Source organism: Chiloscyllium plagiosum, unplaced genomic scaffold, assembly GCF_037043375.1.
Source record: "Chiloscyllium plagiosum isolate Xiang-an unplaced genomic scaffold, Cpla_swu_hap1 HiC_scaffold_6, whole genome shotgun sequence".
In the NCBI taxonomy this organism is placed as follows: Eukaryota; Metazoa; Chordata; class Chondrichthyes; order Orectolobiformes; family Hemiscylliidae; genus Chiloscyllium; species Chiloscyllium plagiosum.
This window is the reverse complement of record NW_028270144.1, coordinates 128,215,358-128,240,912: the sequence shown is the minus strand read 5'-3', so window position 1 is coordinate 128,240,912 and position 25,555 is coordinate 128,215,358. Positions and strand designations below refer to the sequence as shown.

Here is a 25,555-nt window from a genome sequence, read left to right as displayed (position 1 = left end):
GGTGTACATTTGAGGGGGGGAAGAGGTGTGCATTTGAGGGGGGGAAGAGGTGTGCGTTTGAGGGGGGGAAGAGGTGTGCGTTTGAGGGGGGGAAGAGGTGTGCGTTTGAGGGGGGGGAAGAGGTGTGCGTTTGCGGGGGGAAGAGGTGTGCGTTTGGGGGGAAGAGGCGTGTGTTTGGGGGGAAGAGGCGTGTGTTTGGGGGGAAGAGGTGTGTGTTTCGGGGGGAGAAGAGGTGTGCATTTGAGGGGGGGAATAGGTGTGCGTTTGAGGGCTGGAAGAGGTGTGTGTTTGGGGGGGAGAGGTGTGTGGGGGGGAACAGGTGTGCGTTTGCGGGGGGAAGAGGTGTGTGTTTGGGGGGAAGAGGTGTGTGTTTGGGGGGAAGAGGTGTGTGTTTGGGGGGGGGAAGAGGTGTGTGTTTGGGGGGGGAAGAGGTGTGTGTTTGGGGGGGGGAAGAGGTGTGTGTTTGGGGGGGGGAAGAGGTGTGTGTTTGGGGGGGGGAAGAGGTGTGTGTTTGGGGGGGGTAGAGGTGTGTGTTTGGGGGGGAGAGGTGTGCGGGGGGAAGAGGTGTACATTTGAGGGGGGGAAGAGGTGTGCGTTTGAGGGGGGGAAGAGGTGTGTGTTTGGGGGGGAGAGGTGTGTGTTTGGGGGGAAGAGGTGTGTGTTTGGGGGGAAGAGGTGTGTGTTTGGGGGGAAGAGGTGTGTGTTTGGGGGGGAGTGGTGTGTGTTTGGGGGGGAGAGGTGTGTGTTTGGGGGGGAGAGGTGTGTGTTTGGGGGGGAGAGGTGTGTGTTTGGGGGGGAGAGGTGTGTGTTTGGGGGGGAGAGGTGTGTGTTTGGGGGGAAGAGGTGTGTGTTTGGGGGGAAGAGGTGTGTGTTTGGGGGGAAGAGGTGTGTGTTTGGGGGGAAGAGGTGTGTGTTTGGGGGGATGAGGTGTGTGTTTGGGGGGAAGAGGTGTGTGTTTGGGGGGAAGAGGTGTGTGTTTGGGGGGAAGAGGTGTGTGTTTGGGGGGAAGAGGTGTGTGTTTGGGGGGAAGAGGTGTGTGGTTTGGGGGAAGAGGTGTGTGTTTGGGGGGGGGAAGAGGTGTGTGTTTGGGGGGGGGAAGAGGTGTGTGTTTGCGGGGGGTAGAGGTGTGTGTTTGGGGGGGAGAGGTGTGCGGGGGGTAGAGGTGTGCGTTTGAGGGGGTGAAGAGGTGTGCGTTTGCGGGGGGAAGAGGTGTGCGTTTGCGGGGGGAAGAGGTGTGCGTTTGGGGGGGAAGAGGTGTGCGTTTGGGGGGGAAGAGGTGTGCGTTTGGGGGGAAGAGGTGTGTGTGTTTGGGGGGAAGAGGTGTGCGTTTGGGGGGAAGAGGTGTGCGTTTGGGGGGGGAGGTGTGTGTGTTTGGGGGGGGAAGAGGTGTGTGTTTGGGGGGGAGAGGTCTGTGGGGGGGAGAGGTGTACATTTGAGGGGGGGAAGAGGTGTGCGTTTGAGGGGGGGAAGAGGTGTGCGTTTGCGGGGGGAAGAGGTGTGTGTTTGGGGGGAAGAGGTGTGTGTTTGGGGGGAAGAGGTGTGTGTTTGGGGGGAAGAGGTGTGTGTTTGGGGGGGGGAAGAAGTGTGTGTTTGGTGGGGGAAGAGGTGTGTGTTTAGGGGGGGGAAGAAGTGTGTGTTTGGGGGGGGAAGAGGTGTGTGTTTAGGGGGGGGAAGAAGTGTGTGTTTAGGGGGGGGAAGAGGTGTGTGTTTAGGGGGGGGAAGAAGTGTGTGTTTAGGGGGGGGAAGAGGTGTGTGTTTAGGGGGGGAAGAAGTGTGTGTTTGGTGGGGGAAGAGGTGTGTGTTTAGCGGGGGGAAGAAGTGTGTGTTTAGGGGGGGAAGAGGTGTGTGTTTAGGGGGGGGGAAAGAAGTGTGTGTTTGGTGGGGGAAGAGGTGTGTGTTTAGGGGGGGGAAGAAGTGTGTGTTTGGTGGGGGAAGAGGTGTGTGTTTGGGGGGGTGGAAGAAGTGTGTGTTTGGTGGGGGAAGAGGTGTGTGTTTGGGGGGGGAAGAAGTGCGTGTTTGAGGGGGTGGGGGGGAACAGGTGCGTGTTTGAGCGGGTGGGGGGGAACAGGTGCGTGTTTGAGGGGGTGGGGGGGTAGAGGTGTGTGTTTGGGGGGTGGGGGGGAAGAGGTGTGTGTGTTTGGGGGGTGGGGGGGAAGAGGTGTGTGTGTTTGAGGGGGTGGGGGGGAAGAGGTGTGTGTGTTTGAGGGGGTGGGGGGGAAGAGGTGTGTGTGTTTGAGGGGGTGGGGTGAAAGAGGGTGCGTGTTTGAGCGGGTGGGGGGAAAGAGGGTGCGTATTTGAGGGGGTGGGGGTAAAGAGGTGCGTGTTTGAGGGGGTGGGGGGAAAGAGGGTGCGTGTTTGAGGGGGTGGGGGGGAAGAGGTGTGCGTTTGAAAGGGTGGGGGGGAAAGGGGTGTGTGTTTGAGGGGTGGGTGGGGAGAAGAGGTGTGTGTTGGAGGTGGTGGGTGGGGAGAAGAGGTGTGTGTTTGAGGGGCTGGGGGTGGAAGAGGGATGCGTTTGAGGGGGTGGGGGGGAGAAGAGGTGTGCGTTTGAGGGGGTGGGGGGGGAGAAGAGGTGTGCGTTTGAGGGGGTGGGGGGGAGAAGAGGTGTGCGTTTGAGGGGGTGGGGGGGAGAAGAGGTGTGCGTTTGTGGTGGTGGGGGGGGAGAAGAGGTGTGCGTTTGAGGGGGTGGGGGGGGAGAAGAGGTGTGCGTTTGAGGGGGTGGGGGGGGAGAAGAGGTGTGCGTTTGAGGGGGTGGGGGGGAGAAGAGGTGTGCGTTTGAGGTGGTGGGGGGGGAGAAGAGGTGTGCGTTTGAGGGGGTGGGGGGGGAGAAGAGGTGTGTGTTTGAGGGGGTGGGGGGGACAGAGGTGTGTGTTTGAAGGGGTGGGGGGGAAAGGGGTGTGTGTTTGAGGGGGTGGGTGGCGAGAAGAGGTGTGTGTTTGTGGGGGTGGGTGGGGAGAAGAGGTGTGTGTTTGTGGGGGTGGGTGGGGAGAAGAGGTGTGTGTTTGAGGGGGTGGGTGGGAGAAGAGGTGTGTGTTTTAGGGGGTGGGGGGGAAAGGGGTGTGTGTTTGAGGGGGTGGGTGGCGAGAAGAGGTGTGTGTTTGAGGGGGTGGGTGGGGAGGAGAGGTGTGTGTTTGAGGGGGTGGGTGGGGAGAAGAGGTGTGTGTTTGAGGGGGTGGGTGGGGAGAAGAGGTGTGCGTTTGAGGGGGTGGGGGGGGAAGAGGTGTGTGTTTGAGGGGGTGGGGGGGGAAGAGGTGTGCGTTTGAGGGGGTGGGGGGGGAGAAGAGGTGTGCGTTTGAGGGGGTGGGGGGGGAGAAGAGGTGTGCATTTGAGGGGGTGGGGGGGGAGAAGAGGTGTGCGTTTGAGGGGGTGGGGGGGAGAAGAGGTGTGCGTTTGAGGGGGTGGGGGGGAGAAGAGGTGTGCGTTTGAGGGGGTGGGGGTGGAGAAGAGGTGTGCGTTTGAGGGGGTGGGGGAGGAGAAGAGGTGTGCGTTTGAGGGGGTGGGGGAGGAGAAGAGGTGTGCGTTTGAGGGGGTGGGGGGGAGAAGAGGTGTGCGTTTGAGTGGGTGGGGGGGGGAGGGGGGAGAAGAGGTGTGCGTTTGAGGGGGTGGGGGGGAGAAGAGGTGTGCGTTTGAGGGGGTGGGGGGGGAGAAGAGGTGTGCGTTTGAGGGGGTGGGGGGGGAGAAGAGGTGTGCGTTTGAGGGGGTGGGGGGGGAGAAGAGGTGTGCGTTTGAGGGGGTGGGGGGGGAGAAGAGGTGTGTGTTTGAGGGGGTGGGGGGGGAGAAGAGGTGTGTGTTTGAGGGGGTGGGGGGGGAGGTGTGTGTTTCAGGGTGTTTGGGAAACAGGGGGGGCTGCTGTGGAAGCAGTGGCCAGGCCTCAGATAAACTTGAGAAATGTTGAAGCCAGCGAGAAGGATCAAAAGGATGCTGGGGGTGTTTGGGCAAGGGACATTTGGGACTGAGATGGGGAGAAGTGTTCACACAGAGAGTGGGGAGCCTCTGGAAATCTCCCCCACAGTAAACTGAAGCTAAAACATTGAATGTTTTCAAAAAGGCGATAAATTTAGTTCCCTGGGCTAAAGGGATCAAAGGCTTTGGGGAGAATATGGGAACCGGGCATGGAATTGGACGATCAGCTGTGATGGTAATGAATGGGGGAGCAGGTGGATGGGTCGAATGGCCTTTGTGTGCTCCGATGTTCTGTATTTCTAAGATGTTGTTCAATGCTGAGCTAGCGTAGCCAGTGTGGCCTGGGCTTGATGGGGGCCTGGGCCCTGGAGGGGAGGAAGGGCTGAGGTGAAGTGGGTGGAGGGTGGAAGATCTGGTTAGGGTAATGAAGCCGATCAGTTGAGGCAGGGATGGAGCCAACAGATATCCTGGGAATACCTCCCGGAGGGGTTGAGGTGAGTGGAGTCTGCTGGTGTTCCCCAGACAGTTATGGCTTGTGCTCTCTCTCTCAGTGCAGGATGTTCTGCAAAGACGTTTGCTCCGAGACCCTCTATGATGTTCTCCACGACGCAGAGTATCGCAAGAAATGGGACGAGAACATGATCGAGACCTTCGACATCGGCAAGCTGACAGTTAATGCAGATGTTGGCTATTACGCTTGTGAGTGACCCAAACCTAGTGGTGACCCCCTGAACACCAACACTACATTCCCACCTCCTTGGGGGGGGGGGAGAGTGTTCCATCCTGGGGCAGACAGACATCTTCTAGGAGAAAGTGAGGACTGCAGATGCTGGAGATCAGAGCTGAAAATGTGTTGCTGGAAAAGCGCAGCAGGTCAGGCAGCATCCAAGGAGCAGGAGAATCGACATTTCGGGCATGAGTCCTGAAGAAGGGCTTATGCCCAAAACGTCGATTCTCCTGCTCCTTGGATGCTGCCTGACCTGCTGCGCTTTCCCAGCAACACATTTTCAGACAGACATCTCCCTGTCCAACAGGGCTGTGGATGCCAGGCCACACCAGTTGGGTAGAAAAGATGTGTGGCGATTTGGGGGAAAAGTTAGGAGATTGGCACTAGAGGATAGAACTGGCAAGATGGGCTAAATAGCCTCCCACACTGGGATGATTCTGTGATTGTGTGAAATGTTGGCCAAGCAAGTGATGCGTATGTCCCATTGAGCACAACACATAAAGGCTGCAATATTTGGAAGGTGCTGTTGAAGGAGGTGGCCTGGACTGCACCTTGGCGATGGTACACATTACTGTGACTGAGCATGGGTGGGCGACGCAATTCTCCGATTGATCAGTGCCTGCGGATGTGGCCACCGCAGGAATCAGTCTGGTACACCCCGTCTAACGCCAGAACCTCCATCCTCGGATCACGAGACTGCACACAATACTCCAGCTGTGGTCTCACCAATTGATCCCAGGAGTTTTGGTTGAAATGTGAGCAGGACAGCTATAGAGTCACAGAGTCACAGAGTCACAGAGTCACAGAGTCACAGAGTCACAGAGTCATGAGATGTACAGCACAGAAACAGACCCTTCGGTCCAACCCATCCATGCCGACCAGATACCCCAACCCAATCTAGTCCCACCTGCCAGCACCCAGCCCATATCCCTCCAAACCCTTCCTATTCATATATCCATCCAAATACCTTTTAAATGCTGTAATTGTACCAGCTTCCACCACATCCTCTGGCAGCTCATTCCATACACGTACCACCCTCTGTGTGAAAAATTTGCCCCTTAGATCTCTTTTTTTATATATTTCTCCTCTCACCCTAAACCTATGCCCTCTAGTTCTGGACTCCCCCACCCCAGGGGAAAAAACTTTGTCTATTTACCCTATCCATGCCCCTCATGATTTTTGAAACCTTTATTAGGTCACCCCTCAGCCTCCGACGTTCCAGGGAAAACAGCCCCAGCTTGTTCAGCCTCTCCCTGTAGCTCAGATCCTCCAACCCTGGAAACATCCTTTTAAATCTTTTCTGAACCCTTTCAAGTTTCACAGCATCCTTCTCATAGGGTGGAGACCAGAATTGCACGCAATATTCCAACGGTGGCCTGACCAATGTCCTTTGGTTTGGTAGTGAGTTCAGTTTGTATAAAACCAGCTGCATTAGTGGAAGTGATGGTGGAATGGTCAGGCTGCTGGAAGGATTGCTTCCATTTCACTATGGTCCCGTTGAGGAAGGAACCCTTGCCAGGCCTACCCATGACCCCAGACCCACAACATTGTGATTGGACTCCTCATGACCTTTCAGTTTTGGTCATAAAATCTGGAATTAACAATCTGCTGAAGACCATGAAACCATTATCGATTGTCAGAAAGATCCACGTAGATCATGGATGTCATTCAGGGAAGGAGATCTGCCATCCTTACCCAATGTGGCCTACACGAGACTCCAGACCCACAGCAATGTGTCTGACTCACAACTTCCCTCTGTCATGGCTGAGCAAGTCACTCCGTTGAAGAGTGACTGGGGATGGGCAATAAATGCTGGCCCAGCCAGTGATGCCCAATATCCCACAAGTGAATAGAAACATCTTCAATATGAATCCCACTTCAAAGGATGAGCAGTAAATTCCACTAGCACCTATCGTACCCTCATCCTGAGTATGATTTTAGAAAATGAAAGATTTAGAGATAGGTGGAAGTGGTTGGAGATGACCTGGGTGCTACTGGAGACCAGGGGCATGTAGATAGTTCAAAGTATCTGTGAATGTTACAAGTGGAGGTCGGTACTGATGGTGACTGAGCATAGGCCAGGTATCTCTGACAGAGGGGAGAGCCTGGAGACCACCAGAGATGAGAAGCTGCTCAGTGGAAAACCTTAGGGATCCTTCTTAGGGAGAGAGGTGACGATGGAGTTACACTCATCAGGATGAAATGCAAGAATTCCAAATTTCAAATCATCACAACAATTTATTTTTTTATTATTATCCCCCACACTACTGCCTAACTGCGGTAGTGCTCATTTTTTCCCCGGCACTCATGTTGTGTGTGTGCCGGTGTGAGACACAGTGAGAGACACAAGATACACAAATCTTTATTCAAATTTCCACCACCAGGAAGAAAGGAAAACACCCAAGTAGCCTGTGACAAGCAGTGCCCTTCACATCAAAGGGCAATGCTGTGTGATCAAACAGTGAAGGGGAGGGCAGGGATCCAATCAAAATAGAGTTGGAACACAACAATTTATACTGCAGGAGAAAAGAGAGCTGATTGGCTGGTACGTCAACACTGATTGGTTGAGGTGTTGCAGTAGGAAAATAATAGGAGGTGATTGGCTCCCCAAGCTCCTCATTCCTGATGAAGCGCTCCTCCTGAAACATCAATTCTCCTGCTCCTTGGATGCTGCATGACCTGCTGTGCTTTTCCAGCACCACACACTCTCATCCCCAAGCTCCCAGCTAATTGAAAAGGTTCTTGACTTGATTGTGCATGGACACAAAGAAGGTGGGGGATGGGGAGCTATATCTGGGGGAGGGGGAGACCATGAGACACTTTTAAGAAATGTATTCATGAGATGAGGGCATCCCTGACCAGGCCAGCATTTATTGCCCATCCCTAATTACCCAGAGGGCAGTTTAGAGTCAACCGCATTGCTGTGGGTCTGGAGTCACGTATTGGTGAGACCAGGAAAGTACAGGCAGATTAGTTGACCCAGTAGGTTTTCTCCGACAATCGACAATGGTTTCCTGGTCATCATTAGACTCCGTTCTGGATTTACGTAGAATTCAAGTCCCACCATCTGCTGTGGCAGGATTTGAGCCCAGCTCCCTGGAACATTCCCTGGGGTCTCTGGATTAAGAATCCAGTGACAATGCCACCAGGCCATCACCATCAAGCAAGAGGGGAGGTTTGAGAACAGGAGCATTAACCCTGCTGTCACTATTGGACACCAGAGACAGTGACTCTCTGCTATGTATTTTCCTCTGTTTGTCAGCCTCATGATCATTGATCCTGCAGCACAGAGTATAGCTGTGACCTTTGAAAAAGCAATTCGGCAGCTCACACTCCCTCCCTACTCTGTCCCCACTGACGAGCAGTTGTATGTCTTTCAATTATTGATGAAATTCCCTTTTTGATTCTGTTTCCAGTGACCTTTCAGTCTGCATGTGCAGACCATGAGAGCTCGCTCTATCTCCTGGCTCTTTGCCAATTACAGCACTCGAGACAGCCAGCATCCTGCCTCTGGGAACAATTTAATTCCTTTAACACTGACTCTTCCAAAAAACACACACTTCTGAGTCCATCAATTAAATCTCCCCCTTTAACTTTGTTTGCTCTCAGTCGGGCAATTCCAGCCTCGCTCATCTCTCCTCATCCCTGGTCTCATTTCCATTCCCATTCTCCCCCCACCACCACCGCCCAGCCCTCTCAGGCCTTGACATTCTTCCTAAAGTGTGGGACCCATAACTGGACTCAGTCCTCCAGCTAAGGCCTAACCAGCGTTTTGTAAAGTTCATTTTTATTCATTCATGGGACGTGCGTGTCACTGGCTGGGTTAGTGTTTAGCGCCAGTCCCTAATTGTTAAGAGTCAGCCCCATTGCTGTGCAGCTGGAGTCACATGTTACGGTTAGACTGCAATTTCTTTCTGAACTGTTAATGGTGCAGAAGGAGGCCACTTGGTCCATCTTTCCTACACTATCCCTTCAAATGAATATCATTGTTTTTTCAAAGTGCCAATTTCCTGCCTTTTTTCCCCAAATCCTGAATAGGGTTTTGGCTAGTCATCACTGGACTCTTAATTCCAGCTCTTTATTGACTTGAGTTTTCACCATCAGCCATGGCAGGATTTAAATCCAGGTCAAATTACCTGGGTCTCCGGATTCGCGATAATACCCCTAGGCCATCACCATCCCCAAAGACTCAGCGGTAATGTTCTGGTTTTTCATTGCTCTATAACAGAGAAGCCCCCATTGAAATGGTACAGCATAGGGAGGCCATTCAGCCCTTGTGTGTGATGTGCTGAGGTCATTCTAATTCCACTTTCCAGCCCCAGTCTGTACCCTCGCAGGTTCCTGAGCTTCAGGAGCAGATCCGGGTTCCATAAGAATTAGGTAGAGCTTTAGGCCATTCAGCCCCTTGTCTGTCCTGCTGTTCAATAGGATCATGGCTGATCCGACATTCCACACATACACTTTCCTGCCTTTTTCCTGTAATCCCTGATTCCCCGACTGATCAAGACTCTCTCTCGGCCTTAAATATAGACACGGACTCTGCCCCCACAGCTCTCTGTGGCAAGGAGTTCTAAAGACTCTCAAGCCTCAGAAGAAATTCCTCCCCATCTCAGTCTGAAATTGGTGCCCCTTTATTCTGAGACTGTGCCCTCTGGTCCTAGACCCTCCCATGAGGGGAAACATCCTCACAGCATTGACCCACTCAAGCCCCTTAAGAATCCTGGATGTTTCAATGAGATCCCCTCTCATTCTTCAAAATGAATCATAGATTCCCTACAATGTGGAAACAGGCCCTTCTACCCAACAAGTCCACACCGAACCTCCAAAGAGCGACCCACCCAGACCCATTCCCCTGTCGTATTACTCGACATTTACCCCTAACTAATACACCTAACCTGGACACAATGGGCAATTTCCTGTGGCCAATTTACCGAACCAGCACACCTTTGGATTGTGGGAGGAAACCCACGCAGACACGGGCAGAACGTGCAAACTCCACACAGAGGTTGGAATTGAAGCCGGATCCCTGGTGTTGTGAGGCAGCAGTGCTAACCACTGAGCTACCATGCCACCCTAGTTGAAGTTTTCCATCTCAATCTGAAACTGTGCAATGAATGCCACACACCCATCACCCTCTGGGTGAAAAGGTTGCTCCTTGTGTCCCCTGTGATTCTCCTGCCTTAACTCTGTGCCAAGGATCTTAATTGTTTTTAATTAAACAGCCTTCTCAGCTTGTGTTGTTAGCTTTAAAGCATTATCAAATACCTGATCTCCAACATGATAGAATCTAACCATCACCCCTTAATATTCAATGGTGTTACCATCACTGAATCCCCCATTATCATCATCCTGGGGGGATCAGAAACTGAACTGGACTCTCCACATAAACACAGCGGCTACAAGAGCAGATCACCCCGTGACTCCCCAAAGCCTCTCCGCCCTCGACAAGGCCCATGTCAGGAGTGTGATGGAATACTCCCCACTTGCCTGGATGGGGGCAGCTCCAACTACACCCCAGAAACTTGACACCATCCAGGACAAAGCAGCCCCCACTTGATTGGCACCACGTCCACAAACATCCACTCTCTCCACCATCGACGCTCAGAAGCTGCAGTGTGTACCATCTACAAGATGCACTGCAGAGATTCACCAAAGATCCTTAGGCAGCACCTTCAAAACCCACCACCACTTCCATCTAGAAGGATAAGGGCAGCAGGTACTTGGGAACACCACCCCCTGCAAGTTCCCCTCCAAGCCCCTCATCACCCTGACCTGGAAACCATTCCTCCAGTGTCACTGGGTCAAAATCCTGGAGATTTTTTTCCCTAATGGCATTGTGGGTCTACCCACAGCCCATGGACTGCAGCAGTTCAAGAAGGCAGTTCACCCCCACCTTCTCGGGGAGCAACTAGGGACGGTAATAAAGTAAAGACCACATTCTGTGTGAGAATTGAAAGGAAGCTAACGTGGTTTGTGTTTTTATTTTTTGCCTCCCTCCCCTTCCTGGACCTTTACAAACCCACCGACTCCCACAGCTACCTGGATTACACCTCTTCCCACCCTAACTCCTGCAAAAATGCCATCCCGTATTCCCAATTCCTCCACCTCCGCCGTATCAGCTCCCAGGCGGACCAGTTCCACCGTGGAACATACCAGATGGCCTCCTTCTTTAGAAACCGCAATTTCCCTTCCCACGTGGTTAAAGATGCCCTCCAACACATCTCGTCCACATCCCGCACCTCCGCCCTCAGACCCAACCCCTCCAACCGTAACAAGGACAGAACGCCACTGGTGCTCACCTTCCACCCCACCAACCTTCGCATAAACCAAATCATCCGCCAACATTTCTGCCACCTCCAAACAGACCCCCCCACCAGGGATATATTTCCCTCCCCACCCCTTTCCGCCTTCCGCAAAGACCGTTCCCTCCGTGACTACCTGGTCAGGTCCACGCCCCCCAAACAACCCATCTTAGCACCTTCCCCTGCCACCGCAGGAACTGCAAAACCTGCGCCCACACCTCCTCCCTCACCTCCATCCAAGGCCCTAAAGGAGCCTTCCACATCCATCAAAGTTTTACCTCCACATCCACTAACATCATTTATTGTATCCGTTGCTCCCGATGCAGTCTCCTCTACATTGGGGAGACTGGACACCTCCTAGCAGAGTGCTTTAGGGAACATCTCCAGGACACCCGCACCAATCAACCACACTGCCCCGTGGCCCAACATTTCAACTCCCCCTCCCACTCTGCCGAGGACATGGAGGTCCTGGGCCTCCTTCACCGCTGCTCCCTCACCACCAGACGCCTGGAGGAAGAACGCCTCATCTTCCGCCTCGGAACACTTCAACCCCAGGGCATCAATGTGGACTTCAACAGTTTCCTCATTTCCCCTTCCCCCACCTCACCGTAGTTCCAAACTTCCAGCTCAGCACTGTCCCCATGACTTGTCCGACCTGCCTATCTCCTTTTCCACCTATCCACTCCACCCTCTCCTCCCTGACCTATCACCTTCATCCCCTCCCCCACTCACCTATTGTACTCTATGCTACTTTCTCCCCACTCCCCCCCTCCTCTAGCTTATCTCTTCACGCTTCAGGCTCTCTGCCTTTATTCCTGATGAAGGGCTTTTGCCCGAAACGTCGATTTTACTGCTTCTAGGATGCTGCCTGAACTGCTGTGCTTTTCCAGCACCACTAATCCAGAATTTTTATTTGTTGCGTCCAGGGAGATGTCCAAAGCCGTTGAAGAATCGGGACGTGGTCACGCTGAGGTCTTGGCTGCCAATGGGGAGTGATTACATCATCATGAACTACTCGGTCAAACACTCGGTAAGTTGCCAATCTGCAGAGCAGCGAGTTCAGACCCTCCGCCTGCAATAGGGAAGGCTAATGGAGGGTCATGGGAGGGTCTGACGCGGTTTGGAGGGAAGGATGAGGGTAATATGCTGCTCTGACAGTGACCACGTAACCACAACTGATTTCTGTGAAACCCCTTTGGGTTCACTAATGCCCTTTAGGGAACGACAGCTCCCATCTTCACCTGGTCTACCTCCATTGACTCCAGACCCTAACTTGCCCTCTGAACTGGCTGAGGGATGGACACTCCATTCCAGGGAAACTAGGGATGGGGAACAAACACTGGCCCTGCCCAACGATGCCCACATCCTGTGTTTTCGTTTCATTTTTAAAACCTTTTATTCACTCCCTTGGCAAAAACTCAAGAGAAAACTGAGAAATGTGACTTGTACATGTGTAGGTTGCAATCAACATTTCAACTGATTTTCTTCCAGTGTCGTCACAGGGATGTGGAAAGGGACCTTGCCCTGAAATGGGATGATGAAGTTGTTTACTGAGAGGGGAAGGTCTTTTTTAAAGAGAGCTGGGTAAAAGTGAATATCCAAACGTACGATCAATGAGCAGGAGCAAGCCATTCGGCCCCTCAAGCCTGCCTTGCCATTTAGTAGGATCATAGAAACCCTACAGTGTGGGAGCAGGACATTCAGCCCAACAAGTCCACACTGACCCTCCAAAGAGCATCCCAACACACCAACCCTCCCCACACACCCTATCCCTGTAACTCTCCATTTCCCACGGCCAATCCACCCTAACCTGCACATCCCTGGGCACTATGGGTAATTTAGCATGGCCAATCCACCCTAACCTGCACATCCCTGGGCACTATGGGTAATTTAGCATGGCCAATCCACCCTAACCTGCACATGCCTGGGCACTATGGGTAATTTAGCATGGCCAATCCATCCTAACCTGCACATCCCTGGGCACTATGGGTAATTTAGCATGGCCAATCCACCCTAACCTGCACATCCCTGGGCACTATGGGTAATTTAGCATGGCCAATCCACCCTAACCTGCACATCCCTGGGCAGTATGGGTAATTTAGCATGGCCAATCCACCCTAACCTGCACATCCCTGGGCACTATGGGTAATTTAGCATGGCCAATCCACCCTAACCTACACATCCCTGGGCACTATGGGTAATTTAGCGTGGCCAATCCACCCTAACCTGCACATCCCTGGGCACTATGGGTAATTTAGCACGGCCAATCCACCCTAACCTACACATCCCTGGGCACTATGGATAATTTAGCATGGCCAATCCACCCTAACCTGCACATCCCTGGGCACTATGGGTAATTTAGCGTGAGCTGAAAATGTGTTGCTGGAAAAGCGCAGCAGGTCAGGCAGCATCCAGGGAACAGGAGAATCGACGTTTCGGGCAGAAGCCCTTCTTCAGGAATGAGGAAAGTGTGCCCAGCAGGCTAAGATAAAAGGTAGGGAGGAGGGACTTGGGGGAGGGGTGTCGGAAATGTGATAGGTGGAAAGAGGTCAAGGTGAGGGTGATAGGTCAGACTGGGGTGGGGGCGGAGAGGTCAGGAAGAAGATTGCAGGTTAGGAAGGCAGTGCTGAATTCGATGGATTTGACTGAGACAAGGTGGGGGGAGGGGAAATGAGGAAACTGGTGAAATCCGAGTTCATCCCTTGTGGTTGGAGGGTTCCTAGGTGGAAGATGAGGCGTTCTTCCTCCAACTGTAGTTTTGTTGTGGTCTGGCGATGGAGGAGTCCAAAGACCTGCATATCCTTGGTGGAGTGGGAGGGGGAGTTGAAATGTTGAGCCACGGGGTGGTTGGGTTGGTTGGTCCGGGTGTCCCAGAGGTGTTCTCTGAAACACTCCGCAAGTAGGCGGCCTGTCTCCCCAATATAGAGGAGGCCACATCGGGTGCAGCGGATGCAATAGATGATGTGTGTGGAGGTGCAGGTGAATCTGTGGCGGATATGGAAGTTTCCTTTGGGGCCTTGGAGAGAAGTGAGGGGGGAGGTGTGGGCGCAAGTCTTGCACCTCCTGCGGTTGCAGGGGAAGGTGCCGGGAGTGGAGGTTGGTTTGGTGGGGGGGTGTGGATCTGACGAGGGAGTCACGGAGGGAGTGGTCTTTACGGAATGCTGATAGGGGAGGGGAGGGAAATATATCCTTGGTGGGGGGGTCCGTTTGGAGGTGGCGGAAATGACGGCGGATGATGCGCTGTACATAGAGGTTAGTGGGGTGGTAGGTGAGGACCAGTGGGGTTCTGTCCTGGTGGCGGTTGGAGGGGCGGGGCTCAAGGGTGGAGGAGCGGGAAGTGGCAGAGATGCGATGGAGGGCATCGTCGACCACGTCGGAGGGGAAATTGCGGTCCTTGAAGAAGGAGGCCATCTGGGTTTTGCGTTTTGGAACTGGTCCTCCTGGAGCAGATGCGGCGGAGTCAAAGGAATTGGGAGAATGGGATGGCGTTTTTACAGGGGGCAGGGTGGGAGGAGGTGTAGTCCAGGTAGCTGTGGGAGTCGGTCGGTTTGTAGTAGATGTCCGTGTTGATTCGGTCGCCTGAGATAGAAATAGAAAGGTCGAGGAAGGGGAGGGAGAGTCTGAGACTGTCCAGGTGAATTTGAGGTCGGGGTGGAAGGTGTTGGTGAAGTGGATGAACTGTTCCACCTCCTCGTGGGAGCACGAGGCGGCGCCGATACAGTCATCGATGTAGCGGAGGAAAAGGTGGGGGGTGGGGCCAGTGTAGTTGCGGAAGATGGATTGTTCCACATATCCTACAAAGAGGCAGGCATAGCTGGGGCCCATGCGGGTGCTCATGGCTACTCTTTTGGTTTGGAGGAAGTGGGAGGATTGGAAAGAGAAGTTGTTCAGGGTGAGGACCAGTTCAGTCAGTCGAAGGAGGGTGTCAGTGGAAGGGTACTGGTCGGTACGGCGGGAAAGAAAGAAGCGGAGGGCTTTGAGTCCTTCGTGATGGGGGATGGAGGTGTACAGGGGCTGGATGTCCATGGTGAAAATAAGGCGTTGGGGACCGGGGAAGCGAAAATCATGGAGCAGGTGGAGGGCATGGGTGGTGTCCCGAACGTAGGTGGGGAGTTCTTGGACTAAGGGGGACAGGACGGTGTCAAGGTATGCGGAGATGAGTTCGGTGGGGCAGGAGCAGGCGAAGACAATGGGTCGGCCGGGGCAGTCAGGTTTGTGGATTTTGGGCAGGAGGTAGAAGCGGGAGGTGCGGGGTTGTGGGACTATGAGGTTGGAGGCGGTGGATGGGAGATCCCCCGAGATGATGAGGTTATGGACGGTCTGGGAGATGATGGTTTGGTGGTGGGGGGTGGGGTCATGGTCAAGGGTAATTTAGTGTGGCCAATCCACCCTAACCTACACATCCCTGGGCACTATGGGTAATTTAGCATGGCCAATCCACCCTAACCTACACATCCCTGGGCACTATGGGTAATTTAGCATGGCCAATCCACCCTAATCTGCACATCCCTGGGCACTATGGGTAATTTAGCACGGCCAATCCACCCTAACCTACACATCCCTGGGCACTATGGGTAATTTAGCATGGCCAATCCACCCTAATCTGCACATCCCTGGGCACCATGGGTAATTTAGCACGGCCAATCCACCCTAACCTACACATCCCTGGGCACTATGGATAATTTAGCATGGCCAATCCACCCTAACCTGCACATCCCTGGGCACTATGGGTAATTTAGCACGGCCAATCCACCCTAACCTACACATCCCTGGGCACTATGGGTAATTTAGCATGGCCAATCCACCCTAACCTGCACATCCCTGGGCACTATGGGTAATTTAGCATGGCCTATCCACCCTAACCTGCACATCCCTGGGCACTGTGGGTAATTTAGCGTGGCCAATCCCACCCGAACATCTTTGGACTGATCTGAATGAAATCCTACAACATTAAAGGTTGGTCCTGATTGATTTTCAGTTTCCTTTGTTGCCCTGTCCCCTCAGAAATACCCACCTAGGAAGGAACGAGTTCGGGCGGTTTCAGTTCAGACTGGATACCTGGTTGAAACCAACAGTGCCAATAGCTGCACCCTCACTTACCTGGCTCAGGTGGACCCGAAAGGTAAGTGGCGATACCAAGACCAGCCCTGGAGTGCTGGGAGCTCCATAGATCACAGATTTCAATGCTCACATTCCCGTCGGTTGCTTTATAAACAGAATTGCACCCTAAACCACCAGGATAGTGGGCCAATAGCTTCGCCAAAGATTGGGATCATAAAGTGTTTAACTGAGGAGAAAGGGATTGATTTGAAAAGCATGGCAGCTGTATGAGTTACAGAGAAGGTTCACTCACCTAATCCTGGCCTCCAGGGGCTGAGCTTCTGAGGAACCATTGGGCAGATTTGGCCCAAACACATTTGGACTTTAAAGGAATCATAGGCGGTCTTAGTCATCAATTGTCAGAAAAAGCCATCAGGTTCATTGGCTGGGCCAGCATCAAAGCCCATCCTTAATTGCCCAGAGGGTAGTTAAGAGTTTACCATGTTGCTGTGGGTCTGGAGTCACTTGTAGGCCATACCAGGTAAGGATGGCAGATTTCCTTCCCTAAAGGGTGTTACTGACCCAGATGGGTTTTCCAATAATTGGCAATGGAGTCATGGTCATCATTAGACCCTTAATCCCAGATTTTCATTGAATTCAAATTCCATCATCTGCCGAGGTCCCTGGATCATTCACTGGGTTAATGAGCTAGCAACTATGCCACTAGATATCACCTTATACCAAACCCCTCGTGGTTTTGAACCCCTCTTCCCTGAGCTTTCTTTGCCCTAAGGAGAACGTTTCCAGGCTGTCCCATCTCTCTGCATTCATTAGCAGGGAAAAGGGAATCCCAGAGCAGCCTGCCCTCGGGGAATAGTCACAGTGAAAACCCAACTGGATTCTCTCTGTTCCTCACTCCTTCCTCTTTCACCAGTCTGGTCCACACAGGGAGCACAGCAACTGGGGCAGGTCATTCAGCCTATTCCACCCCCTCCAAGACTTTCTGTTTAACACTGTGGGCTTTTTCTTATTTCACAGCCTCCTATGCTGCACCTTCTGGAAATCCAAATAGATCACATCCACTGGCTCTCCTTTGTCTAACTTGCTCATTACCTCCTCAAAGAATTCGAACAGATTTGTCAGGCATGACCCTCCCCCTGATGAAGCCGTGCTGACTCAGCCCTGTGTTACCGTGCACTTCCAACCACTCTACAATCTCAACATTAATAATGGATGCTAAAACTTTCCCAATGACTGAGGTCAGCCGAACCAGCCAATTAGTTTCCACTGCACTTCCCCCTGCCCCCCGACTTTCTTGAAGTTTGTGTATTTTGCTGGTGTCTTCCAATGTGATGACTGATGCCAAGGGCGTATTCAGTTCCTCAGCCATTACTTTGTTCCCCATTTTTACTTCCCCTCACTTTCCAGTAATCCTTTATCCACTCTTGCCTGTTTAAAAAAAACCCTTGCAATCATCTTGTACATTACTAGCGAGCTCACTTTCACATCATTTCCCCTCACCCCCACCCCCCCACCCATTGGTTTATCACGACCCTCTGCTGATTTTTGAAGGTTTCCCAATCCGCTCCTTCCCATTAATCTTCACCACATTGTCCGCTTTTCCTTTGGCTTTAAGCTGTCCCTGGATTCCCCGGCCAGCCAGGGTCGGCCCCTCCTCCCTCGAGTGTGTTTCTTCCTCCTTGGGATGAGTTTCAGCTGTGCCTCCCAAATCACCCCCAGAAACTCAGGGCGGCACGGTGGCTCAGTGGTTAGCACTGCTGCCTCACAGCACCAGGGTCCCAGGTTCGATTCCAGCCTCGGGCGACTGTCTGTGTGGAGTTTGCACATTCTCCCCGTGTCTGCGTGGGTTTCCTCCGGGTGCTCCGGTTTCCTCCCACAGTCCAAAGATGTGCAGGTCAGGGTGAATTGGCCATGCTAAATTGCCCATAGTGTTAGGTGCATTAGTCAGAGGGAAAGGAGTTTGGGTGGGTTACTGTTCGGAGGGTCGGTGTGGACTTGTTGGGCCGAAGGGTCTGTTTCCACACTGTCCCTTGCTGGGCTCCCCTTCCAATCAACTCTGGCCAGCTCCTCCCTCATGTCGTTCCCTTTACCCAATTGTAATTCCGTTCCCTCTGATCCCAGCTTCTCCCTCTCAAAATAGACAGCCAGGAGGCTGGAAGAACACAGCATGCCAGGCAGCATCAGGAGGTGGAGAAGTCAGTGTTTTGGGTGTAACCCTTCTTCAGGACTGGGGGTGGATGTTGGGGGGAAGCTGCAGATAAAGGAGGTGACAGGGCAGGGTGGTGAAGTGGGGATTGGTGAAGACAAGTGGAGGGTGCGACATGTTTGGTCAATGGTGAGAATGAATTGGGTTGGTGGTAGGAAGGGAGAGGGGCTGGGAGGGGAGTCTGGGGATGGGGATGGGGATGGGGAGGGAGGTTATTTGAAATTGGAGAGCTCAATGCAGAGTCCTCTGGGCTGTAGCGTGGACAGGTGGAAGATGAGGTAAAGTTCCTCCAATATGCAATTTGGTTCCTTTTGGCAATGGAGGAGGCCAAGGATGGTCATGTTGGAAAGGGACTGGGGAAGGGGAATTAAAAATGGGCATTGACTGGGAGGTCCAGTCGGCCCCTGCAGGCCTGGCTGTGACACTTGGCGAAATGTTCCCTAAGTTTCCGTTCTGTCTCCCCAATGCAGAGAAGACCACATCGGGAGCACCTGATGCAGTAAATTAGGTTGGAGGAGAGGCAGGTGAACATCTGTTTCACATGGAAGGACTGTTTGGGGCCCTGGATGGAGGGGAGAGGGTGGTGGGATACTAGCAGGTTTTGCATCTTTTCTGGTTGCAGGGAAAGTTCCCTGGGGGTTCAGGGAGAGTGGTGCAAACCAAGAACTGTCGAAAGGAACGGTCCTTGCGGAAGGTGGGGTGGGGAGGGGAAGATGTTATGGAGGGTGGGAGCTAGTTGGAGTTGGTGGAAGTGTTTAAGGATGGTATATTGGGTGTGGAGACTGGTGGGGTGCTAAGTGAGGTCAAGGGGGACTCTGTCTTTATCATGTTTGGAGGGGGGTGGGTTTAGAGCAGTGCAACAGGGAATGAATCGGTGAGGTGGGGGCTGTCTGGATGACAGAAGAAGGAAATGCACATTGTTCGAAATCTGGGTAGCTTGGGAGTGGAATGCAGCAGATGTGGCAGAGGCAGAGGAATTGGGAGATGGGGATGGAGTTCTTGCAGGATCTTGGGTGCAAGGAGGTGTAGTTCAGGTAGTTATGGGAGTCTGTAGATTTGTATGAATCTCACTCTCAAACTGCAAGGTGAATATGGTCATATTATGGTCACTGCCCCTTTGGAGGGGGGGGGGGGTTCCTTCACCTTAAGCTCCCGAATCAGGTCTGTCTCATTACACATCACCAAATCCAGACCTACCTGTTCCTTCAGGAATCAACCACAAGCTGCTCCAAAAAAATCCATCTCATAGACATTCCACAAATTCCTTCCCTTATGATCTGCTCCCACCCTGATTTTCCGGGCCCCCTGCATATTGAAGTCCCTCAGGATTATTGTAATAGTGTCTTTCTGACCTGCCTTTTCTAACTGCGGGTTTATTATTGACCCCACACCCTGACCACAGCTCGAGGGGGGTCCTGTGTTTACTCCCATCAGGGGCTTTTTCCTTTAGCAGTTCCTCAACTCGACCCACACAGATACGACACCTTCCAACGCGGTCACTTTGTGCTATTGATCTACCCTCACGTCTTACTCACAAGGGAACCCCTCCGCCTCTGCCCATCCCCCTGACCTTCCGATAGGACATGTATCCCTTGGGATATTTAATTCCCACCCCTGGTCCAATGCAGCCCTGATTCTGTGAGACCCCACAACATTGTACCCACTAATTCCAATCTGTGCTAGAAGCTCTCTCTGGATGGGATCTCTCTTTCCTGACTGTGTGAACCTGACTGATCCTTTATTCATTACAATTGGTTTAGCTCAGTTGGTTGGATTGTTGGTTTACAGAGCAGTGTGATGGCAACAGCGTGGGTTCAATTCCCATCACTGGTTTGAGGTTACCATGAAGGACTCTCCTTCTCAACCTCTTCCCTCACCTGAGATTTGGTGGCCCTCAGGTTAAATCACCACCAGTCGCTTCTCTCTAATGAGAGAGCAGCCCCTATGGTCTGGCAAGACTATGGGGTGGCATGGTGGCTCAGTGGTTAGCACTGCTGCCTTACAGCACCAGGGACCCAGGTTCGACTCCACCCTCGGGCGACTGTCTGTGTGGAGTTTGCACATTCTCCCCGTGTCTGTGAGGGTTTCCTCTGGGTGCTCCGGTTTCCTCCCACAGTCCAAAGATATGCAGGTCAGGTGAATCGGCCATGTTAAATTGCCCATAGCGTTAGGTGCATTAGTCAGAGGGAAATGGGTATGGGTGGGTTACTCTTCGGAGAGTCGGTGTGGACTTATTGGGCCAAAGGGCCTGTTTCCACACTGTAGGGAATCTAATCTAATCTAAATAAAAACAAGAAAATCAATCTGAGAGAGTGTGCCTCTGACAGTGCAGTACTGCGTAACCCAGATTGCGTGTTTCTGGAGTGGGACCAGTATGTACGACTCTTTGATTTGGAGGGCTGTGTGTGTGTGTGAAGCCTTAGTTGATAGATCTTTGTCTCTGATTACCTTGTCTTTGAAAAGGACTTTGTGAGAATCCAAGTGAATAACCTGTGTGTTTTCTTTCTCTTTCTGTTCTGAAGGCTCATTACCAAAGTGGGTGGTGAATCAATCGTGGCAGCGTCTAGCTCCCAAAGTGAGTATAATGTTTAACCCGGAGATGGACATCCTCATTCCTCTGGCACAAGCTTGGATAGGGCGGGAAAACCCTGTCTCCCATTAGCTGATGGGACAGGAGCTAGGGAACACTGATTGGAGACTTTGAGAGTGCAGTCCAGGGGTTAACTGAGGGAGACCATTTCTAAGCTGCCCCTGGGGAGGCGTGGAGTTGGAAGTGACTTTGAAAGGAAATTGGACAGACATTTGAGGGAAGTAAGGTTGGAGAGTTTACAGGATTGAGCAGGGGAATGAGACGAACCGGATTACTCAGCAGAGGGAAGGCATTGGCCTTCTCCTGTGCACTCCAATTTCCTTGGGGACTCTGGGAAGGAGGTAAGATGATGTGCTACATGATGTTGTGAGCGAGTGATAATCAGGCTGGTGGGAGCAGGACTGGAATATCATTGGGTCAACAACAAGGTGGCCTTCCCAGCGTTTGTAGGGAAGGTGGAGTCTGGGGGATGGACGTGTCTGGTCAGCAACGGCTGGAGTGTTCCTCCAGCTGTACTGCCACCTAGAGCAGAGGCAGAGTAACCACATGGGGAGACTGTCTGCATCATGTGACACCAGTAGTTCTCGTTAGAATGGTTGTCTGATCTCCCAGTTTACCCATCACGTCTAATGACTAACAACGGACTGGATTGGTTCGATGAACATTTCTTGTAAATATCAAGCATTTACGTAGCACCATGAACATCCCACAGGAGAGTTGACAAGTAACGTTTAACACACTGAATGCCACAGGCTGTAGGGACAGGTGACCTTGGGCATGATCTGAAGGAGCACCTTACAGTACGAGCGAGAGAAGGAGGGGGAAGGTTTAGGAATGGCATTCCGGAGCTCGGAGCCTCACACAGCTGAAGGTACAGATAGTGGAGCGATGGGAAACTGGGAATGTGTAAGATACACAGAGAACACAACAGCCACCTGCTTCTCAGCAGCAAAGGCATCCCCCTGCCATGGCCCACTGCTTGTGTTTGGAATGTGCTGGTAGTGACAGATATCAGTGAGATGTTCAGATTCTTGTGGGCAGCACGGTGGCACAGTGGTTAGCACTGCTGCCTCACAGGGCTAGAGACCCGGGTTCAATTCCCGCCTCAGGCGACTGACTGTGTGGAGTTTGCACATTCTCCCCGTGTCTGCGTGGGTTTCCTCTGGGTGCTCCGGTTTCCTCCCACAATCAGGTGAATTGGCCATGCTAAATTGCCCATAGTGTTAGGTAAGGGGTAAATGTAGGGGTATGGGTGGGTTGCGCTTCGGCGGGGCGGTGTGGACTTGTTGGGCCGAAGGGCCTGTTTCCACACTGTAAGTAATCTAATCTAATCCCTCCGATACTGCTCTCCACCAGATCCACTCTCAACACCATGTCCCACCAGAAGCACATTCCTCCCTTTAGCAGCACTGCCTTCTCTATCTCCACTTCATCACCCTCCACACTCACTCCATCTCCACGTTGTCTGCTCACTCTACTGGTGGCTAGATCAGTGCAAGTACAAGTAAATCTCTGCTTCACATGGAAGGAGGGTTTGAGGCTTTGGATAATGAGGATGATGAAGGTCAGGTACAAAGTTACCTTGGGAGACGATGAGGTTAAGAAGTGAAGTAAGTGTCATTTTGACCAAAGTTGTGCAGGTTAGGGTAGACTGGCCATGCTAAATGTTTTGCCCCGTTGTGTCCAGGGATGTGCAGGCCAGGGGGATTAGCCATAGGAAGTGTGGGGTTACAGGAATAGGATGGGTTGCTCTTTGGAGGGCTGGTGTGCAGACCTGATGGGCCAAATGGCCTCTATCTGCACTGTAGGGATTCTGTGATTCTTGCTGTTCCCAATATGGTCTGATGGAGATGAGGAGACCGAATCCAGATGGGATGACCAGTTGGAGCACCTCAGCTCAGTCCATAAGCATGACCCTGAGCTTCCTGAGGACCTGTCATTTTAATTCTCCACTCAGCTTCACTGTGACCACTCTGCCCTTGGTCTGCTGTACTGTTCCAATCAAACTCAATGTCTATCCGTTTCAGGATCATGACTTGCGCTCCTCAGCTTTCAATCCGATTGTTAGGAAGGGAATCGAGAGGGGAAGGCAGGAAAGTGGAGTTGAGGGTGATCAGATCAGCCAATGATCTCTGTGATGGTGGAGCAGAATTGATGGGCCGAATGGCCTTCTGCTCCTATGCCCTTATGGAATCACTTCACAAACTTTGACGTCTGAGCTGAACAATTTCACACCATAAACTCCTGTGCACTTCTTAGTTCCTTATCTTTGTTGTTTCCGCTTTCAGTCTCTTGTTTTCTCTCAGTTTAGCCTCTGAATGATGTTTGCCATTCAGACCTCCCCTGGACACCATTCTTGTTTCTTTATTGGTCTCATTCTACGTTCATTGATTTACCGTTGTCACATGTACAGAGATACAGTGAAAAGTGTGGTTTTGCATGCTGGCCAGACAGATTGTACCGGACTTAGTGCATCAGATAAGCAGAATACAGTGTTACTGTCACAGAGAAGGGGCAGAGAGAGAGAGAGATCAACATTAACACTTGAGAGTCTGCTCATAAGTCTGATAATGGCAGGAAAGAAGCTGGACTGGAATCTGTTCGTTTGTGTATTCAAACTTTTATACTTTCTGCCTAATGGAGGAGGGAGAAGAGAGTATAACTGGGGTGGGAGGGGTCTATGATTCTGTTTAGAGGCTTTCCCGAGGCAGTGGGGAGTATAGATGGAAGCATCAATGTGTGGATTCCATTCTCATTGGAATCTACAGCCTTTAATCTCTCCAGTCTCCTACCCCACACAGAGCCTCCCTGTTGTACTCTTTCCTCACTTAGCCCTTTCACAGGCTCAAACCCCATTACCTTCCTAACGTCAGCGCTGACCCTGAACCATTAACACACTCTCTCTCTTTCTTTCTCTCTCTGCCAGAACTGCTGAGTTTCTCCACCACTTCCTGTTTTTGTTTTAGATTTCCAGCACCTGCAATACTTTGCTTCTGCTATTGGAACGGGAGGAGGTTTGGAGGGAGGAGGGGGGGTGGGGGGAAGGTCATAGAGAGAGATTGGAAAAGGAGGTTGCTGTATTTATAAATGTGAGAGAAACTATATATCTGTTGTCATACAAATATAAAATAATATGTCCCCTCCTCAGTGTTCCACCAAAGAAATAGCATTTTCCGGAGATTTTGGTCACATGTTTGTTATGCTGGAAGACCAGAAGAAAGGGGAAGGAAAGTAGGCCATTCAGCCCATTAAGCCTGCTCTGCCATTCAATAACATCATGGCTGATCTGATATTCCTCACATCCACGTTCATCCCCTTTCCCTGTAATCCTTGACCTAGAATCCACCTCAGCCTTAAATATCCACAAGGACTCTGCCCCCACAGCTCTCTGTGACAAGGAATTCCAAAGACACTCCACTCTCTGAGAGGAGAAATTCCTCCCCATCTCAGTCTGAAATTGGTCCCCCTTTATTCTGAGACTGTGCCCTCTGGTCCTGGAGTCCTGTATTCATTTAGACTTGGTTGAATTAGACTCTTTAGACTGTTTGCTGGTGTTTGATGAGTTGTTGCCTCAGAGCCTGAAGCTCTGGGTTCAAACCCTACGCCAGAAGCTAACCACAAACGAATGTGCATCCCGCAGTAAGGCTGGGCTATCCGCCAATGGCTGGTAGTACCAACTAGGAGAGATTCCTGGCCAATCCTGTGCTGAAACTGACATTGGAACCTCTACTGTCACCATTGATAGCACCAGACTGCACCAGCCGTGTCAACGTGCACTTGGACTCCCTGGGTGTATGGTAACCATCAGCATTGTTCAAATAAGACACCCTTCACTGTCAGATCAGTCCCATCTCCTGCTCCTGACCAACTGCTGTCAACCCTATAACAAACTGCCCAAGGAACAAGAAATCCGTTTTTAAAACCCGTATATTAAAATTAAAGATGTTTGTGAGAGGGTACACAGGGCAGTGGGAGGGGCGGTTAAATGGGTGGGTAGGGTCAGTGATGGGGGGAAGAGTGACATCGGGCAGGAGGAGGGTGTGGTATCTGAGCCTTGTTGTCATGTATTTTGACCTTTGACCTGTAACCCATTGCTGCCTGTCTCCTGCCCTTGCAACCCCGAGTGAACTGATCTCCCTGTGTTTAAACGGAACCAGGCGATGAAGAAGATATACAAAGCTTGCCTGAAGTACCCGGAATGGAAACACATGCACGCTCCGGCCTACAAACCCTGGCTGCACCCGGAACAGAGCCAGATCCTCACCATCCAGCTCTCTGAGCTCGCCATCCAACATGCCGACTCCCTGGAAAACATCGACGAGAGCGGAATTCCCGAAACCCGGGATGACAAGGCTGATGCCAGTGACGAAGACAGTGTGAACTGAAGAAGCATTGTGCCCTCCCAACACGCCTCATGTGCCATGTACCCAATAAAAAAAACACTTTCTTTAACCAGGACTCTCTGATGTTCCGTGGGTGATGGTGGGGAAACGGGGTAGAGATGGAGGTCAGAAGTAACCCACCCCCAATTACCAACGGGCTGTCCTTTGACCATTCTGGCAGGTTCTGTGAAGGGCACCAAGGGAATGGGAAGAGGCTGTTCAGCCCCTCTGACCAGGACTGTGCAGTCACAGGGAGAGCATATAGAATGCCCTGAAGTCAGAATGGGCCAGGCACTGGGCTAGTTGCCCAGAATCCCAGGCTCCTGGTGTGTATGTGGGGTGTGGGGTTAGATTCTCAGCTTGGAAAGCCCTTCCCCTGCACTTCGG

The 25,555-nt window shown here is 52.2% G+C and overlaps 1 protein-coding gene across 1 annotated transcript in view; it reads left to right on the top strand.

Annotated features, from left to right (window-relative positions):
• stard10 (StAR related lipid transfer domain containing 10) overlaps positions 1 to 25,244 on the top strand; it is a 51,187-nt gene extending 25,943 nt beyond the window's left edge. Inside the window, exons 2-6 of the mRNA XM_087988453.1 lie at positions 4,452 to 4,599; positions 11,856 to 11,959; positions 15,934 to 16,051; positions 20,719 to 20,771; positions 24,944 to 25,244. Coding sequence (XP_087844579.1) covers positions 4,452 to 4,599; positions 11,856 to 11,959; positions 15,934 to 16,051; positions 20,719 to 20,771; positions 24,944 to 25,171 — 651 coding nt within the window. The 3' untranslated portion in view covers positions 25,172 to 25,244. The remainder of the gene's footprint in view (positions 1 to 4,451; positions 4,600 to 11,855; positions 11,960 to 15,933; positions 16,052 to 20,718; positions 20,772 to 24,943) is intronic.
• The last annotated feature ends 311 nt before the right edge of the window (positions 25,245 to 25,555 follow it).